We start from the raw sequence: 20,311 nt of genomic DNA on the forward strand, positions 1-20,311 counted from the left end.
GTGTGGATACATTGTTCCTGGATTTTCTGAGCCTAGAATCTATGCAGAGAGATTTATTTATTTACTTATTGAGATTCAACATGGAGTAGACCTGTGCGGCCCTTCAAGCCATGCCACCCAGCAACCCCCAGTTTAACCCTAGCCCAAGCAGGGGGCAATTTACAATGATGAATTAACCTAATAAACTTTGGACTTTGGGAGGAAACTGGAGCAGCTGGAGAAAATCCACCCATTCCATGGGGAGAAGGCACAGACTCCGTACAGATGACTCCAAATCAAACTCCGAATTCTCAGCGGTCCAAGTTGTGATGGTGTCACACTAACCATTACAGTACTGTTAAAATCATAGACAGATCTTTAAAAATTACTACTTTTTTAAAGTCGCTTCAAAAATAAAAGAAACTTACTGAATACTGTGGACATGGAGATGGCATTTGCATTAGAGGGAGAGTCTTGGATCTGAGGGCACTGCCTCGGAATAAGGGAATGTCCCTTTAAAACAGAGATAAGGAGGAATTTCTTCAGCCAGAGAATGGTGAATTTGTGGAATTCCTTACCATAGAGAGTTGTGGAGGCCAAGTCATTGGTTGTATTTAAGGCAGAGATTGATAGGTTCTTAATTGGTAAGGGATTTAAGGATTATGGGAAATAGTGAGAAAGCTGGGGTTGAAAAGCACAATCAGGCCGGCTGGTGGCACAATGACATCAGCGCCAGACCCGGGAGCGGAGGTTCCTGGGTTCGAAACCAGCCGGGTCTGCTCCCGAGTACGCTTTCCATCCGTGCCGGGTTGAGTGTCGAGATTGCAACTCAACCTCATAAAATAAAGGGAAAAATACTGTGAAAATGTCTGTGTGAGTGGCGAGCCACACAGTCTCCCTCTCGCTCCACACCTTGTAAAAGCCATGAAAAAGACATCATCACGGCCGCACACATGCACGCGCACAGACGCGCACACACGCGCAGACGCACACACATAGACTCGCATGCACGCAGGCACATGCCAGAAAAAAAAGCACACTATTACATAAATGGCTTAATTCTGCTACTATATCTAAAACAAACAAATTCTGCTACTATATTTAAAACAAATAAAAATTAGAATTTTAAACTAAATGAAGAAAGAGGTAACTCGCCATTTCTCTCCTCATCCTGAGTTCATGAATTCCCATCCACATACTGGGTGTTGACCCACAGAAGAAAGAGAATGGTAAGGTCCTGATGGCGTGGGTTTGGACGTGAACTCTTTAGACTGCCTCGGCACAATTGGACAGAACCAGGGCCAGATGTGGCCCAAGTGCCCTTAATTTTGTCCCCTTCCGCACAGCCAGCACATCTGTTGAGGGATCAGTGTCAGCCCACTATCTGATTTCTTGGAGTCAACTGTCAGCACTTATGCAGCCACTAGATGGCATTGTTTACCATCTTTTGGTCTATGGAATCGAGCAGAGGAGATTCACACAAGTTGCTTGAGGAACTCAGTAGGTCAGGCACCATCAGTGGAGGGGAATAAACTGTCAACGTTTCAGGCTGAAACCTCTCATCAGGACTGGAAAAGAAGGGGTCAGATGTCAGAATAAGATGGTGGGAAGAGGGGAAGGTGTACAAGTTGGCCATTGATAGGTGAGACAAAGTGAGTGGAAAGGTATGTGGGAGGGGGAGGGGGGAGAATGTTTACTCCACCCTGTTTATTCCCCTCCATAGATGCTAACTAACCTGCTGAGATCCCGCCCCAGCACCTCGTGTGTATTGCTCGAGATTTCCAGCACATGCAGAATCTCTTATGTCTGTGAGAGCAAAGAGAGAGTCTGCAGTTCTGTGGTCACTACCCCAGGCTGACAGTATCCACAGGTTTAAAAACATACCCTAGAACATCAAGAAAACCTCTGCATGTTGCATTCCACAGTTGGGAATCTCTGGGGACATCGAACATCTTTCCATCTTCTTCTGCACAGGCAAATGCAAATATACCCAATGTTGTGAAAATTCTTCTTTGGAGCCTGTGATCTATGGCAGCTAGTCCAGACTTTAGTAATTTCTTTGCAATTTACCAGACTTCGGGAGGTGGGGTGGGGGGCAGAGGAGGAGGAAGGGGGAGCTGATACTGAGAAGTCAGCGGATTGGTGGGAAGGGAAGGAGAGATCATTGAGGGAATGGGGCAGAGAGGGGCAGCAGTGATAAAGTCGGTGGGGTCGCAAGAGGGAAGAGGAGGTGGCAGAGAGCACAAAGCAAAAATTGTAAAAGCTGCAGGTGCTGGGAATCTGAAAGAAAAACAGAAAACACTGGAAATATTCAGCAATTGTTGAAAGAGAAATGGTGCATGTTGCAGACCAATGACCTTTCATTTTGCTGAACCATTGGTGTGTAGGAGAGAGCCCAACTGGGCAGAAATAGGTGAAGACATAAGAACAGAAGAAGTAGGCACAGAGTAGGCTATCTGTCCAGGTGAGCCTGCTCCACCATTGAGCAGATCATGGTTGATCTGCTCATGGACACAGCTGCACCTACCTGCTTTTTCCCATAGCTCTTAATTCTCCTGGTTTAACGGTGTATTAAGTGTATTTAATGTGGTAACCTTTACTATTTCCATTGGCAGAGAATTCCACAGATTCACTACTCATCTCTTGTCCCAAATCGTGAGGCTATGTCCCACAGTTCTAATCTCACCTATCCCTTTCCTGTCTCTATCCCATCTACGCTTTCCATAATCTTAAGCATTTTTTTAAGATCCATACCTCATTCTTCTGGACTCCAGTAACTCAATCTCCCCTTGTGACTAGCCCCTTCATCTCCGGAATCAACCCAGACAGGCAAGGAAACCATTTCCCTGAAAGTCCATGTTTCATTCATTGGGATGGTTTGGGAGTGGGGGTGGAACACTAGCAAACTCAAGAGTGTGGGCCCCTTCCAACCCCTAACCACTCTTCCCATGGGACCAAGCTGAAGAGGCCAGGAGTTCGGGACAAAAATTATAGTCAGACACAGCCCAAAACAAGAGCATCTGGTTGTTTTAGTTGCTGTTTGTGGGAGCTTGCTGTGTACGGTCCATTCCTGGGGTTCCTGCATTAGGTTGGCTGAACGATTAGGTTTGGAGTGTTGCTCTGTACATACCAGTGTTTCCCTGTCCACCCTCCCTCATGCGCCCTTTGGCATGGCAACCATTCTCCCCTCCCCTCACCTCCCTCACCCCTTCTGTGCCCAGACTGGCGCTGACCGAGCTGTATCGCCGTGCCCAGACTGGCGCTGACCGAGCTGTATCCCTGTGCCTAGACTGGCGCTGATCGAGCTGTATCCCTGTGCCCAGACTGGCGCTGACCGAGCTGTGTCCCTGTGCCCAGACTGGCACTGACCGAGCTGTATCCCTGTGCCCAGACTGGTGCTGACCAAGCTGTATCCCTGTGCCCAGACTGGTGCTGACCGAGCCCCTCCCGTGCCCAGACTGGCGCTGACCGAGCTGTGTCCCTGTGCCCAGGCTGGTGCTGACTGAGCTATGCCCAGACTGGTGCTGACCAAGCTGTATCCCTGTGCCCAGGCTGGTGCTGACCAAGCTGTATCCCTGTGCCCAGATTGGCGCTGACCGAGCTGTATCCCCGTGCCCAGACTGGCGCTGACCGAGCTGTATCCCTGTGCCCAGACTGGTGCTGACCGAGCCCCTCCCGTGCCCAGACTGTTGCTGACCGAGCTGTATCCCTGTGCCCAGACTGGTGCCTCCCTCACCCCTCCTGTGCCCAGACTGGTGCTGACCGAGCTGTATCCCTGTGCCCAGACTGGCGCTGACCGAGCTGTGTCCCTGTGCCCAGACTGGTGCTGACCGAGCTGTGCCCAGACTGGCTCTGATCGAGCTGTATCCCTGTGCCCAGACTGGTGCTGACCGAGCTGTATCCCTGTGCTCAGACTGGTGCTGACCGAGCCCCTCCCGTGCCCAGACTGGTGCTGACCGAGCTGTATCCCTGTGCCCAGGACATGCAGAGCCAGCTGGAGGAGGACGCCCGGCAGCATGAGGAGCTGAAAGAGCAGCACGCGGTCACGGAGCGACGCTCTGGCGCACTCTCGGCGGAGCTGGAGGAGACCCGCAGCGCCCTGGACCTGAGCGAGCGCAGCCGCAGGCTCCTGGAGCAGGAGCTGATGGAGATAACAGAAAAACACAATGAAATCAACATGCAGGTGAGGCGGACTGGCACTGGGGAACGGGCAGCATCTCACAACCTCCCTTGCTTGGAAACAGGCCCTCTGGGTGTGTGAAATCCTGAGGGCAGCGAGAGGGTGGGTGCACACATTCTCCCCAGGGCCGGGCGAGTCCAGACCAGAGAGCGTAGGTTTGAAGTGAGAGGGAGGAGCTGCAGAGGAGTGTGAGGGGCATTCTTTTTCCACAGGGTAGATGTTGGAATCTGGATCTTCCATTGACTGAAGAGGTGATGGAGGCTGGTGCTCTCCCAAACATCTAGGAAACAGCTGGGTGGCCAAGGTATTGAGAGTTGCAGACCTAACGTGGGTAAATGGGATCAGAGCATGGAGATACCGTCATACCACATGGAGATACCATCATACAATGGAGTTACCATCATAGCATGGAGATACCGTCATACCACATGAAGATACCATCATACCATGGAGATACCATCATATCACATGGAGATACCATCATTACATGGAGATACCGTCATATCATGGAGATACCGTCATATTGGAGATACCGTCATACCATGGAGATAACGTCATACCACATGGAGATATCCTCATACCATGGAGATACCATCATACCACATGGAGATACCATCATACCATGGAGATAATGTCATACCACATGGAGATACCATCATACCATGGAGATACCGTCATGTCATGGAGATACCGTCATACTACATGGAGATACCATCATACCATGGAGATACCAACATACCACATGGAGATACCGTCATACCACATGGAGATACCATCATACCATGGAGATACCATCATACCACATGGAGATACCATCATACTACATGGAGATGCCATCATACCATGGAAATACCAACATACTACATGGAGATACCGTCATACCATGGAGATACCGTCATGTGATGGAGATACCGTCATACCGTGGAGATACCATCATACCACGTGGAGATACCATCATACCATGGAGATACCGTCATATGATGGAGATACCGTCATACCATGGAGATACTGTCATGTGATGGAGATACCGTCATACCACGTGGAGATACCATCATACCATGGAGATACCATCATACCACGTGGAGATACCGTCATACCATGGAGATACCGTCATACCACATGGAGATACTATCATACCATGGAGATACCATCATACCATGGAGATACCATCATACCACGTGGAGATACCATCATACCATGGAGATACCGTCATATGATGGAGATACCGTCATACCATGGAGATACTGTCATGTGATGGAGATACCGTCATACCACGTGGAGATACCATCATACCATGGAGATACCATCATACCACGTGGAGATACCGTCATACCATGGAGATACCGTCATACCACATGGAGATACTATCATACCATGGAGATACCATCATACCATGGAGATACCATCATACCACGTGGAGATACCATCATACCATGGAGATACCATCATACCATGGAGATACCGTCATACCATGGAGATACCGTCATACCACATGGAGATACTATCATACCATGGAGATACCATCATACCACGTGGAGATACCATCATACCATGGAGATACCATCATACCATGGAGATACCGTCATAGCACATGGAAACAGGCCCTTCAGCCCAAGGTCCCTGGCTGACTAGGATTTCCATCTAAGCTAATCGCATTTGCCTCCAGTTAGCCCACTTCCCTTGAATCCTGTTCTATCCAGGTGTCTATCCAAGGAAGCTTTAAATGTTATTAAAGTAGCTGCTCAACAAGTTTGGCTGGCAATGCATTCCATTTACTGACTACATTCTGGATGGAAAAAGTTGCCTCTCAGGTTCCTATTAAACCTACCCCTCCCTATCCCTTCTAGTTCTTGATTCCTTAATCCTAGGAAAAAGACTGTACACCCCTCATGTTCCAACTTCTGTAAGACACCCCTCCTTCTCCTACACTCCAAGGAATAAGGTCCTGACCTGCTTGGCCTCTATCCATAATGCAGTCCCTCAAGTCCAGGTGACATCCTCATAAATCTGCGCTGTATCTTTGTCCAGCTTAATGACATCTTTCTTCTAGCAGGGCAACCAAAACTGAATATAATATTCCATGTGTAACCCCACCACCATCTTGTACAGCTGCAACATAACTTCCAATCTCAGTGTCCTGACTGTCGCAGGCCAGTATACCAAAAGCTGCAAGTGTGGGGCAGCTGCCCGTGGGGATTGGAATATCCCCTCCAACAATAGCAGACCGTGGGCGGACAATGGAGGGGGTAGTGACTGGGCATTTCCCAGTGGGCTCAGACTGGCAAAACTGGAAGAGATGAGTAATCAAGACAGGGCTAGAGAACAGGCACCAGAACCTACCTACCCTCCAGCCACGGCAGTTCTCTTTCTTCACTCGCTCTCTGCCCTCCTCCCTAAGTTGCTTGACTCCAAGTTTCCTTAGAATCTTTCCATTCCAGCCCCGACCATTCTCAGCCAGAAAGCCCTATGAAGCCAAGAACTCCAAAAGGTTTACGGTTCTCAGAGTGAAGCGATCTCTCCTTGGACCAGCCTAACTTGGTCCAGAGTATAGGTCCCTCTCATTTCTCAGCTGCATAAGGACTACCTTGGTCTCAGTCTGAGAGAACTCCCAAGTCAACACCCCCAGTTGTACACAGTCAGCAGCCTGCCAGAGGCCATTCACATTACGGAAATTCATTCTCAAAAAAATCATTACCTAAAAATTTGTGATGTGGAATAAAATTAATCCTCATGGAACTTATTTGGGAAAAAATAAGTAACCAAATGTTATCTTGCTTTAAGCAACACACACGAAATACTGCTGAACGCAGCAGGCCAGGCAGCATCTACAGGAAGAGGTACAGTTCGACGTTTCAGGCTGGAACCCTTCATCAGGACTCAACCAAGGGTCTCGGCCCGAAACATTGACTGTACCTCTTCCTATTGATGCTGCCTCACCTGCTGTGTTCTACCAGTATTTTGTGTGTGCTGCTTGAATTTCCAGCATCTGCAGATGTTCTCGTGTTTCTATTTTGCTTTGTTGATGTACATATAGATGGCACTACTTCACATTATAGAAATTGTATTGTGAGCCGTTTTCTAGGCATGCAATCCCCCTGTAACACAGGGGTCACCAGTATCTGTACATAACACAACACTCCACCCTGGGCTGAAGATCGCTCAGTGTGGGCCGCACCCCTGGGCGATAAGACCATCAGGTAGTACCCCCTCTCTCCTGGGTACCACTGACTAATTTCTCCTCTGTCCTACTCCAGTTCCAAGGAATCGTCGTCATCAAACGCAAGCTGGAAGTGGAGCTCCAGCAGCTGATGACTGAGCATGAGGAGCTGACCAATGAGTTCAGAGGCTCAGACGAGAAGGCGAAGAAGGCTGTGTGTGAGGTAGGATCTGCCCCATCTCTCAGAATGGTCTTGTTGATGGGTTGGACAGTTTCTGAAGGGGGCAGGGCGTGTTTTCAAAGGAGTGTTGGGCCTGCTGAGGTGAGGGATTGGATGCAATAATTTGTATTTTGGGACTTCCACCTGGAGCAGACATGAAGGGAAAGAGTGTAGTGCTGCCCCAGACCTTGGCACTTCATTGAACTTACCCTAATTTATCCCTCACTGCAACCAGTGCAAGTTCTGCTAGTTTGCAGATGACACATTTCATGTGCGTGATGCCCTTTAGCACAACAGCAAAAGTCACCCAAATTATAGGCCAGTAAGCCTGACTTCAGTGGTGAGTAAGATGTTAGCGTTTATTATTAAGGATAAGGTTCTGAGGTACTTGGAGGCACGTGATAAAATAGACCAGAGTCAAAGTGCTTTCCTTAAGGGAAAATCACGCTTGACACAAATCTACTGGAATTATTGGAGGAAATAACAGGCAGGACAGACATAGGAGAGTCAGTGGATATTGTTCACTTGGATTTTTAGAAGTCCTTTGACAAAGTGCTGCACCTGAGGCTGCTAAACAAGGTAAGACCCATGATAAGACAGGAAAGATGCTAGCTAGCATGGATAGAAGATTGCCTGACTGGCAAAAAGCAAAGCCTGGGAATGAATGGGGCCTTCACTGATTGGCTGCCGGTGACCAATGGTGTTCGCCAGGGGTCAGTGTTGGGTCCGCTACTTTTCATGTTACATGTTAATGTTCTGTATCAAGGGACCAATGGCTTTCTGGACAAGTTTGTGGACGATACAAAGATTGGTGCAGGCACAGGCAGTGGTGAGAAAAACAAGGAATTTGCTGGAGGACTTGTACAGATTAGGAGAATGGGCAAAGAAGTGGCAGATGGATTACACTGATCAAATCACAAACAAGAGAAAACCTGCAGATGCTGGAAATTCGAGCAACACACAAGATGCTGGAGGAACTCAGCAGGCCAGGCAGCATCTATGGAAAAGAGTACAGTCAACGTTCCATCGACTGTAGTTTTTCCATAGATGCTGCCTGGCCTGCTGCGTTCCTCCAGCAGCGTGTGTGTGTTACACTGTAGGGAAATGTTTGGTCATGCACTTTGGTAGAAGGAATAAAGGCGTAGACGATTTTCTCAAAGGGTAGTGAATTCAGAAATCAGAGGTACAGAAGGACATAGTACAGGATTCCCTAAAGATTAAAGAATGCCTGAAGAAATTGCTCATCCAGATACTTTTCAAATGTGAGAGTGCCTGCCTCCTCCGCCCGTGTCATCGTTCCTTTCTGTCCTCGGCCTGCTGTTGTCAACCAGTGACTGACCACAGTGATATGGCCTGCGGCTTCCACAGTATACTCTGAAGTTGTGTCAGTGACTCCCACTAAACTCCAGTCTCTATTGCTGCCAAGAAATTTAACGGAAATGTGGAAGAACAAACAGGTGGAGCAGGATGGGTCGGTCATGCTTGGAAGTGAAAATCAAATGGCCAGGTTGGTGGTGGGGGAAACGAATAACTCTACACTCAGTCTCCAGGAGCCATAGATCTTAGAATCACCCTCAGACCAGAACATTTTAACTTGCGTCACTCAAGAGCAGCTGCTGTAAGATCTCATGCACCAGATCAAGTGTTATCTATTAAATCAGTTTTAAATAGCTTGCATTATAAGCAGCCTACCAGCTGGTTTTGCATCATTTACAGCTCCATTGACTTGTCTGCAATCTCATGTTTCGCTGCAGCAAGTGTGGAGGCTACCAGCAGGGGGCAGCAACGCACCATGTACAAGCTGTTCAAGCAGCGATTAGATTTAGAAGAATTATTTTACACTTCTGCTGGGCGATGAGCTTACATTTCAAACCATATCTACCTTATCAATGGAAATTTAAGTTGTAAAATCTGCTGAATGTTAAAACGTGCAAACGTTGCTGCTTCCAATGCAGCTCTTATGGCTTGTACCCTGTCCTAGGAGAGTTGTGATGGCCAGGATTGCCCGTGACTACGCCTGAGTCTTGTGGACCTAGAATCCTTACTCATATAAAGTGGGATTAATTGACAGAAATCCTAATCTCCCTTTTATGGGTCTCTTGGGAGAACATGGAAGGCAAACAGCTGGAATAAAGTGGATAAACTAATCCCTAGATATCATTGTATCATAGTTACATAGCACAGAAACACTTTGATCTAACTGGTTTCCATGCCAACCAAGATTCCCATCTTATTTGCGCACACTTGACCCATATTCCTCTAAACCTTTCCCCTTCATATACCTATCCAAAAGTTGTTATCTCTACTTCCTCGTCTGGCAGCTTGTCCCACATGTCCACCAGCCCGTGTGAAAAAAGTTACCCCTCAGATCCCCTTTAAACCTTTCCCCATTCACCTTTGTCTATGCCCTCTTTAGACTTCTCTACCGGTCCCTCATAAATTCATAGACCTCAACAGGTCAACTCTTAGCCTCCTTAACCCTAGGGAAAAGAAATCACAGCCTGTTCAATCTTCACTTATAATGCAAACTCTCCACTCTGGGAACATCCTTAATGAGAGGGTCATAAGGATGACACCAAAATTCGGGGTGCCGTGGACAGTGAGGAAGGGTATCATGGCTAACAGGCGGATCTATGTCAGCTGGAAAAATGGACTGAAAAATGGCAGATGGAATTTAATGCAGACTAGTGCGAGGTTTTGCACTTTGATAGGACCAACCGGGGAAGGTCTTACACAGTGAGCAGTAAGGCACAAAGGTATCTGGGAATACAGGTCCATAATTCGTTGAAAGTGGTGTCTCAGGTAGATAGGGCCATAAATAAAGCTTTGGCACCTTGGCCTTCATAAATCAATATACTGAATAGAGGAGATGGGATACTATGATGAAGTTGTATAAGATGTTGGTGAGACCTAATTTGGAGTATTGTGTGCAGTTTTGGTCACCTACCTACAGTAATAATGTAAGCAAGGTTGAAAGAGCACAGAGAAGATGTTGCCAGATCTGGAGGACCTGAATTTTAAGAAAAGATTGAATAGGTTAGGACTGTATTCTTTAGACTGTAGAGGGTGGACAGGAGATTTGATAGAGGCACTCAAAATTATGAGGAGTATAGATAGGGTAAAGGCAAGCAGGCTCTTTGTATGAGATTGGGTGGGACTACAACCAGAAGTCATGGGTTAAGGGTAAAAAGTGAAAAGTTTAAGGAGGACATGAGGAGAAACTTCTTCACTCAGAGGGTCGTGAGAGTGTGGAATGAGCTGCCAGCACAAGAGTTGCATGCAAGCTCAATTTCAGTTTTAAGAGCAGTTTGGGTACGTACATGGATGCTAGTGTACGGAGGGCTTTGGTTCTGGTGCAGGTCAATGGGAGTCAGCAGTTTAACTAGATGGGCCAAAGGGCCTGTTTCTGTGCTGTGACTATGACTTATACAAAATGGAGAAAAAGGCCCGTCAGCCCAACTCATCCATGCCCACTGAGATCATCTTTGTGATTCATCTCTAGTTTAATTAGTTCCTTATTGAACATAGCACTTCCAGTACACACTGGAGGTGAAGGAGATGGACACTTTGGATGCGGGTGAGATTAGAAGCTCACCGACTACCTTTACATGGCCAGCCTGATTGTGGAATGCAATTATGACAGGCCTCAGATGTTGCTGTCAGCCAGCTGGGACTGGTCTAGCACAGCTGTACGGTATCCAGACATTGGGATTTGCTGGTCTGGAAAAGGGGATCAAATTCCCTTCGGATTTAGGTCCATTGTGTCTTCAGTAAGTCCAGTGGCTGTGACACTGCTATTGCTGCCGATGTCTATCCAAGTCAGAGGATTTAGAGTTGGTCCAGTGGTTAAATTATGACCAGTAACCAAGGGCTTTGGCTGGAAAATGCCAGATGAATGCCAGTGAATGTCAGAAGGAGGGTGGGATTTCACACCCATCAGCTTTCTGAGGGAAATTGAGTTCCCACCTTCCCTCCAGCAAGGTGACAGATCCTGTGACCCTTCTCCACGGAGTCCTGACCAACATTTACCCTGCAACTACTGTCACCCAAATGCAGCATCCGTCAGAGGGAAATGGACAGGCCAGAGGAATTGTCTCAAACTGAAGTCTGGACTGTCCATTGCCCTCCACAGATGCTGCCTGACCCAGTCAGTATCTCAAGAGGCTCCTTATATTTTTGCTTGGGAATTGAGCGATGTGACCTTGGTGTGGTTGTAGGAACAGAACACTGATGTTGGTTTGCAATAGCTTGCCTGTAGGTTTTGTGTATTCTGGTGGTTGTGCTATGGGTCATGCTAAATCCCATAAATGTATTGGAGGGCAAGGGTTACTGTGGCCCTGTAATCTGCGGATTCTGTGTCCAGTTTGATGTCTTGTTCTTCAAAAGCCCTTTCCATGCAGAAGTAGGACTCAGCTGAAGACTACTTCTCCATTCGAGAGATCCGTCCTATACTGTCCTGTCCAGTTGTTCCATTAGAGAGGCCCGTCCTATACTGTCCTGTCCAGTTGTTCCATTAGAGAGACCCGTCCTATACTGTCCTGACCAGTTGTTCCATTAGAGAGACCCGTCCTATACTGTCCTTTCGGGTTGTTCCATTACAGAGACCTGTCCTATACTGTCTTGTAGGGTTGTTCCATTAGAGAGGCCCATCCTATACTGTCCTGTCGGGTTGTTCCATTCGAGAGGCCCGTCCTATACTGTCCTGTCGGGTTGTTCCATTAGAGAGACCCATCCTATACTGTCCTGTCGGGTTGTTCCATTAGAGAGGCCCATCCTGTACTGTCCTGTCCAGTTGTTCCATTAGAGAGGCCCGTCCTATACTGTCCTGTCGGGTTGTTCCATTAGGGAGACCCGTCCTATACTGTCCTGTCGGGTTGTTCTATTAGAGAGGCCCATCTTGTACTGTCCTGTCCGGTTGTTCCATTAGAGAGGCCCGTCCTATACTGTCTTGTTGGGTTGTTCCATTAGAGAGACCCGTCCTATACTGTCCTATCAGGTTGTTCCATTAGAGAGACCCGTCCTATACTGTCCTGTCGGGTTGTTCCATTAGAGAGGCCCGTCCTGTACTGTCCTGTCCGGTTGTTCCATTCGAGAGGCCCATCCTATACTGTCCTGTCCGGTTGTTCCATTAGAGAGGCCCGTCCTGTACTGTCCTGTCCGGTTGTCCAGCTTGACCCCTTTGTGAGCTGTCCACCCCTCCCACCACATTGCTGCCAGTGTTGTCCAGAATCCAGGAATATGTCCAAGTCCCCTCCCTGCTCATACCTGTCTCTGACCCCACACATTGCTCCCTCTCTCTCTTGTTGTAATGACAACCTGGCCATTCCAAGCCAACCTTCAATTGTCTCTTCCTTTCCCTTCAGGATCTCTGCTCCACATGAGTCTGTCCGCCATGGTAGAGTTCTTGTGCCTGTTCCTATAATATTAAGTGATGGTTCGTCAGTGTGCCTGTTCCTATACTGGCCCATGAGCTCGGTGTGTGCGCTCTCTGAGCTGGTGGACGTGACACTCTCTGAGCTGGCAAATGTAACGCTCTCTGAGCTGGTGGACGTGACACTCTCTGAGCTGGTGGACTCGATGCTTTCTGAGCTGGTGGACTTGACGTTCTCTGAGCTGGTTGACGTGATGCTGTCTGAGCTGGTGGACGAGACACTGAATGAGCTGGTGGACGTGACACTGTCTGAGCTGGCGGATGTAACGCTCTCTGAGCTGGTGGACGTGACTCTCTCTGCTTTTTGCTCAGGTGGTCAGGCTGTCTGAGGAGTTGCACCACGAACAGGACCACGCCCTGCATCTGGAACGGGTGAGGAAGGGCCTGGAGGTGCAGGTCAGGGACCTGAACAGCAAACTGGAGGAAGCTGAACAGCTGGCACTGAAGGGAGGGAAGAAGATCATCCAGAAACTGGAAGGACGGGTAGGACTGGGGAAAGGGGGTGTGGAGAACGGGGAGGGGGCGAGTAGGTGGGGGTGGACCATGGCAGGGAGGAGGGGGTTATCTCAAAGGGCATGGAGCCCAACAGATCCACAATTCACACCTGATTCTCAGATATTTGAATCTTTGGTAAACAGACAGGGTTGAAGCATTTTGTACAAGGTTCTTGGATAGGGACCCCTGAGTATTTGGTGTCCAATGCAAGGCTGGCAAAATGCCATTTCTTCACTCCTATCATTCCTTTACTATCCCTCTCCACAACCCACCCCCACTCCGGGCTCCCTTTACCCAGGTCGAGCAGGCAGGACAAAGTCAGCTGGACCATGCTGTGCTTTCCACCTCTCAGTGTATAGACCTGGGTGACAATCTGGGATGGAGGCAATGGTAAATGTAAATCTGAAGAAGGGTCTCATTCTGTAGCATCAGTTGTCCCCTAGATGCTGCCTGACCTGCTGAGTTCTTCCAGCATTTTGTGGTGAATGTAAACTGCTATAGCACCCCAGTGAGAAGATGGGTGATGCCAATTGGAATTTAAGTTACTTTCGTAGATCTAGGAGCAGACCTTGGATTTAGGATATTCATCAATGGTCCATAGAGCCAGGTCTGGCTGCTGGGTAGCTGGAGACCAGAGGTGTTTGGAGTGATTCCCAAGCCCGTCCTCACTGTGGCCGTTGTCAAGATGGAGGCTTTTCTTTTTAAACTGGAAACACTCACAGAACATCTGTGGAGAGACAAGGTTACTGTTTCTACTCCATCAAAGGATCCTCAACCAGAAATATTAACTCTTATCTCACTCCACAAATGCTGCTAGGCCTGCCGAGTGTTTCGAACCAACATCTCCTGTTTTCATCTGCTTTCTTAAACATTTTAAGCTGATTATGCTTTTTGAAATCAAAAGAGGTTTCCCTTTCTGGATGAAATGTGGGGTGTTTTTCAGCTGCCTTCCTCAGTTTCCTGTCTGGAAGAATGGTGGTGATGGAACAGGGTTTCAATGAAGGGTGCCATGAGCGGGTGCCATGAGCAGGTGCCGGGTTGTTGACTGGTGTCTCCTGGGGCAGGTGAAGGAGCTGGAAGTGGAGTTGGACGCAGAGCAGAAGCGTCACGCAGAGACCGTGAAGACCCTGCGCAAGAACGAGCGGCGACTGAAGGAGCTGGTGTTCCAGGCTGAGGAGGACCAGAAGAACCAGCACCGCATGCAGGAGCTGGTTGAGAGGCTTCAGAGCAAGTTAAAGGCCTACAAGAGGCAGGTGGAGGAGGCGGTGAGTGTGGTCCTACCAGAGGGGGCAGTGGCGGTCCATTGCGGGCACATGATTCTCCTATCCCACCCCAGCCCACTACACTCTGCCCTGTAGGAACCAAGAGCAATGCTGGTTTCCCAAATTTAAAACAACTGAAAGACAAACCAGTAATAGTGAACAAGTGCCTGTCATTGTTGCATTAGGAGAATCACCTTGCTCCCCTTAATCTCTGCCCTCAGACCTTATCCCTTTCACCTTCCCCCTTTCTCTCTCTTCAACGTCCTGATCTGACCTCCTCACTCCCTTTAAACTTCCATCTAACCATAAGACTTGGGAGCAGAATTGGGCCATTCAGCCCATCAAGTCTGCTTCACTATTCCATCATGCCTGATTTATTAACCGTCTCAACTCCATTCTCCTGTGTTCTCCCTGAAACCTTTGATGGCCTTATTTATCGACCTCCACTTTAAATATACCCGAGGACTTGGGTTCCACAGCTGTCTGTGGTAGTGGGTTCCATAGCTGTCTGTGGTAGCGGGTTCCACAGCTGTCTGTGGTAGCGGGTTCCGCAGCTGTCTGTGGTAGTGGGTTTCACAGCTGTCTGTGGTAGTGGGTTCCATAGCTGTCTGTGGTAGCGGGTTCCACAGCTGTCTGTGGTAGCGGGTTCCACAGCTGTCTGTGGTAATGGGTGCCACAGCTGTCTGTGGTAGCGGGTTCCACAGCTGTCTGTGGTAATGGGTTCCACAGCTGTCTGTGGTAATGGGTTCCACAGCTGTCTGTGGTAGTGGGTTCCACAGCTGTCTGTGGTAGTGGGTTCCATAGCTGTCTGTGGTAGTGGGTTTCACAGCTGTCTGTGGTAGTGGGTTCCATAGCTGTCTGTGGTAGCGGGTTTCACAGCTGTCTGTGGTAATGGGTTCCACAGCTGTCTGTGGTAGTGCACTCCACAGATTCGCCACCCACCAACTGAAGAAACTCCTCCACATCTCTCTTATAGAGGAACATCCTTGTATTCTGATGTTGTGCCCTCTAGTTCTGAACTCCCCCGTAAGAATTGTCTATTACCCTTCTTCTTCCTGACACCTTTGAATTTCTATCATACTGCTTGTGTATTCAACAGTGAAGACTGATGCAAAACACAGTTCACCTACCATTGCTTTGTCACCCATCACTATCTCTCCAGCTTCACTTTCCAGCAGTCCGGCATCCTCTCTCGCCTCTCTTTCACTCCTTATATATCTGTAGATCTTTTGGTATCATCTTTTTTAGTACCCCAAATTCTACCTGTCATCCCTTCATCTTTCTCCTCAGTCCCTCTTTCTCCCTCCTCGCCTAATCTTCAACACTCAGCCACATTCCCCCCAATCTCAATGCATCTGTGAAAGAACCAGAATTTATAGATTCCCTGTAACAAACATCTCCGTTCAGCCACCAGCAGAATGCCCATGCTAGGTGAGGAGATGGAAAGCACATTGCTGGCAGGTTGTTGGGGGCACAGAACAGCTGCCTGATATGGGGCGGTGAATGGACTATCTCTGCATGTTACAGAGCACCCTGGCTTGGTTTAATGTATTTAGTAACTACCATCCATAACATTACGTTCATGTTAATGTACTTCCTTTCAGTGAACAATTTAATCTGATTGTACACAGGGGATTTTGGAGATGTTGTGCAGTAATAACAGGATGAATATTGGAAAACAGTCAGTAGTAGGTTGGCATAGACTCGATGGGCAGAAGGGCTTTGGTCCCTGTTACAAATCACCAATATCGAGGTAGACGTATTGTCACTTTTTCACTGGGCAATGTTCCAGTATTTCCCTTCCCAATGTTAATGCAGATCCTTCTGCGAATTTCCATATGATCTTTAAAGCTTGACCAACCTGAATATAATGGCCCTGAGCAATCTGATATTTAGTTTTTATTTAGTATTGAGCTACCATGTGGAATAGGCCCTTCCATGACTTTGAGCCAAGCCACCCAGTAATCCCCTAATTTAATCCAAGCCTAATTGTGGGACAGTTTACAATGGCCAATTACCCTACACGCCTTTGGACTGTGGGAGGAAACCCACGCGGTCACGGGGAGAACGTCCAAACTCTTTACAGGCAGCGGTGGGAATTGAACCCAGGTCTCCTGTATTGTAAAGCGTGTGCTAACCACTACGCTACTGTACAGCCCTGTTGAGCAAGCTGTCCTGAGAGTAGTCCCTGGGACCCAGTTTAATCCTAGTGAACTGCTGAGGGAATTCAGACGTTGACAGGTTTCCAGCAGACAGACTCGGACCTTTCCGCAATCACACCACTGCAATCCCTCACCACCTCTCTTTTGTAGGAAGAACAGGCCAACATGAATCTGGCAAAGTACAGGAAGACGGTCCACGAATTGGATGATGCCGAGGAGCGTGCTGACATCGCAGAGGCAGCGCTCACCAAGATCCGCACCAAGAACCGGGCCAGTTTTGGCAAAGGCTACTCCTCGGTAAAAGCTTCCATCGCTAATGGCTAGAGGTTGGGAGTCTGGATGGTTGTGCGACCATGTTTTAGTGTGACTGCTGACTTTATGGCAGATTTAATAGAATTCAGAATGCAGACAGGCTGGATGTAGTTTATAAATCTAACTTTGCACAATTATCACACTCTTACTGCCTTTGCCAGCCTTTGACAAGTGTTAGTCTTTTGTCACCGAGCTTCAACATAGAATACAACAGCCTGGGAGCAGGCTATTCAATCCACTACATCCATGATGCCAATTTAAACTGCCATGGTTCATATCCCTCCATTCCCGTACCCCTACATCTGCCTCATCCTCTTGAACAAGCGCTATCATGTCTACTTCTACCATCTCCACAAGCAACACGTTCCAGATGTAAAAAGAAACTTGTCTTCTAAGCCTCCTTTAAACTTCCTCCTCTCACCTTAAAGATTCTCCCTTTGATTGATCTGTCTTTTTTTAATTAATGGTCCAAAACCTGCAGATGCTGCAGAGGCACAGTGCTGAAGATACTCCTCAGATTCGTCTACCTGAAACATAGAGAGAGTTGGGTAGTTGCAGGTGAAAGACCGTGTCAGAATCTGCAGATTCTTCTATCTGAAACACAGAATGAGTTGGGAAGTTGCAGGTGAAAGACCCTGTGTCAGAATCTGCAGATTCTTCTATCTGAAACATAGAGAGAGTTGGGTAGTTGCAGGTGAAAGACCCTGTGTCATAATCTAACAACCTCACTTTTTCCACTTTCTCCCCACCACCAAAATCAACGTCACCAACCTTCACAGATCCATCCCCAATTGGAAGAACTGTTGGTCTATTGAATTCATCAACCTATTTTCCCCGTATATCCTTCCCCGAAATCTAATCAACTCTAGCCGATTTTTACCAGTTTGCTGACAAAGTAGCAACGATTTCTCAGTCTTACCTCAAGGGTGCATTCATATATTCAGAGGCAAACACACTTGCAGTGTGACTTCTAATCCGGCTGCACAAGCAACCTAAATGCAATCAGTCCAGTGGCCACCATCTGATCTCAGCTATTAATGTTAATGCTGCCAAGGGCAGGCAAACAGCCAGCCAGCATACATGCTTAACTACCGTCTCTGTGCTCCTGCTTTCCACTATCCAGATTCCTACACCCATGCCATGAATTCTCTCCCCACTTCTTTCTCATCTATTACTGTGGTGGCTGGCTCAGGAATTCCACTTACAGTCAAAGTCTGCAGGACATCGAGGAGAAGCACTCTCCTTTTGCATTTTTGAGCCTCACAGAAGAGGCCCTCCAGAACAAAAGCAAGGCTGATTAATAAATGGTGATTCCCAGGTCCTCTTGTCCTCCCTTTACGAAATCCTGCATTTCTTTTCCCACAGTCGCACAGTCAGTATATCGTTCTAGGACTCTCAACAAAACCCAGGATACAACTAAGTGATATTGCCCTTTTTCTACAGGGTTACAACTCTCCGTTCGCCACCCTTGTCAGGTCCCCTAGCTCGGCTGGGTCGGAAGGAAGAGGAGAGAAGATGCTGAATGATGATGATTCTACCTCTCTCATTCCTACTTACCTGAATTCCCTTAAGAAGCTGATAATTGAATAATTTGCCAAAGAGGGCCCCTCTCATGCACTAACTAGAGTGGATGGGGAAAGACATTTACCACTGGAGCGACGTGCAACACAAATGCTACCGGCATCTCCATGTCTCTGCTGTGTGTAGAGCTGACAGTATCTATGAGAGTCAGACTGGGGGTAGGATCATCAAAGTAATACTCAACCAACAGCATTTCAACAGGATCTAGAAAATATCTGTCATAAGTAATTGCATGCATGCGTGGTTTTTAGCGGTTGGGAACAATGGCTCACAGATGCAATGAAAGCCGCAACTGAGATGGTCCTCTGATTGAACTGTTTGCAAACAATTGAACGTGGAGTATAATGAGACAATAAAACTGTTAAACCCGGTCACTTATCCCAGAATCAGAGTGCACTTTGGTGTGTTCTACCTCTGTACCTCAGTGTCATCCCTTGCTTCCCAGGTTGTCAGAGAAGCTCCTCCCTCCTGTAGCCTTAAAACTCAGTACAACAGCGTTCCAATTCAGATGTTAAAGCCACACTGGAAACATATGAAAATTTAAAAGAGACCCATTTTTGTATCACTGAGAAATTGCATTATATTTATATTTTATATATTATATATATTATATATATATTATGGACGACTTAGTTGATTTTATAATACAGCTTATAACTCCATGTTTGCAGATGAAAATATCTAGATAATCATTTAATCACCTATAACCTTAGTGTAATCCATGGTAACTGTTAATATTATTGTGCATTTTACATTGTAATAAACCACTGTAATCTTTTGCCTGAACAGTTTTTTTTGAAGGGGAGCAAGCTCCAGGTATAGCTGGGATGTAGAGTTTCTGCAATGAATTGACAATGGCTCCTCACATCAAATAAAACATCCAACCGTTTACTCTTGTCACCTCCACTCTCACTCAAAGGGCAAGTAGTTGGTTTTCAAGACCTTGCCCGTGAGCAGCTGAGGGTAAAAGCCCAAGCTATCAACCAGTTATCTTTGGGATGTTAAAAATCAGAACAGCGTGACAAGAAAAATGGCACTATTTTCTTTCTCCTTCCATGCAACAAGAGCATAATAATATGGTAAATTAGTGAGATTTTGCAGATGCTGGAAATCCTGAGCAGCGCACACAGTCTGATGGAGCAATGCAGTCGGTCCGTCAGCATCTGTGGAGGGAAATGCACAGTCCACTTTCATCGGGACTGGTACTATTGTAAATATTGTGTTACAGATTAAGGGCCAGTACTTCATAGCACTACAGATGCTGACTCTGCAGCAAACCTCAAAATGCAATGGGTAGATAAGCAAACCAGTGGTAATATCCTGTTTGACACCAATGTTCTCCCACATTGAAACCCAACTAACACTCAGAGCTCTATTGAGCAGACCACATCATTTGCCTGGTCAGCACTATTCTGAACCACCCATAATGGCAAGGCATTCCCAGATAGCCTGAGGAAAGTGATTCAAGGACATTGGCAAAACCTCCTCGGGAAAGGCACATCATCCCTGCAGACTCTTGGGAATCCTCGACC

General features: G+C 47.5%; 1 protein-coding gene across 9 annotated transcripts in view; it reads left to right on the forward strand.

The window, feature by feature from the left end:
- LOC140187173 (putative uncharacterized protein MYH16) overlaps positions 1-19,546 on the forward strand; it is a 328,506-nt gene extending 308,960 nt beyond the window's left edge. For 7 of the 9 annotated variants that reach the window (XM_072242202.1, XM_072242203.1, XM_072242201.1 and 4 more), the window contains 6 exons: positions 3,959-4,162; positions 7,414-7,539; positions 13,280-13,450; positions 14,527-14,727; positions 17,037-17,183; positions 18,642-19,545. In XM_072242202.1, coding sequence (XP_072098303.1) covers positions 3,959-4,162; positions 7,414-7,539; positions 13,280-13,450; positions 14,527-14,727; positions 17,037-17,183; positions 18,642-18,788 — 996 coding nt within the window. In that variant the 3' untranslated portion in view covers positions 18,789-19,545. Of the gene's footprint in view, positions 1-3,958; positions 4,163-7,413; positions 7,540-13,279; positions 13,451-14,526; positions 14,728-17,036; positions 17,184-18,641 lie in introns of all 9 variants that reach the window. The other 2 variants (XM_072242198.1, XM_072242196.1) reach the window with 1 other exon arrangement.
- The last annotated feature ends 765 nt before the right edge of the window (positions 19,547-20,311 follow it).

The sequence above is a fragment of the Mobula birostris genome, chromosome 24 (genome assembly GCF_030028105.1).
Source record: "Mobula birostris isolate sMobBir1 chromosome 24, sMobBir1.hap1, whole genome shotgun sequence".
Classification (NCBI taxonomy): domain Eukaryota; kingdom Metazoa; phylum Chordata; class Chondrichthyes; order Myliobatiformes; family Myliobatidae; genus Mobula; species Mobula birostris.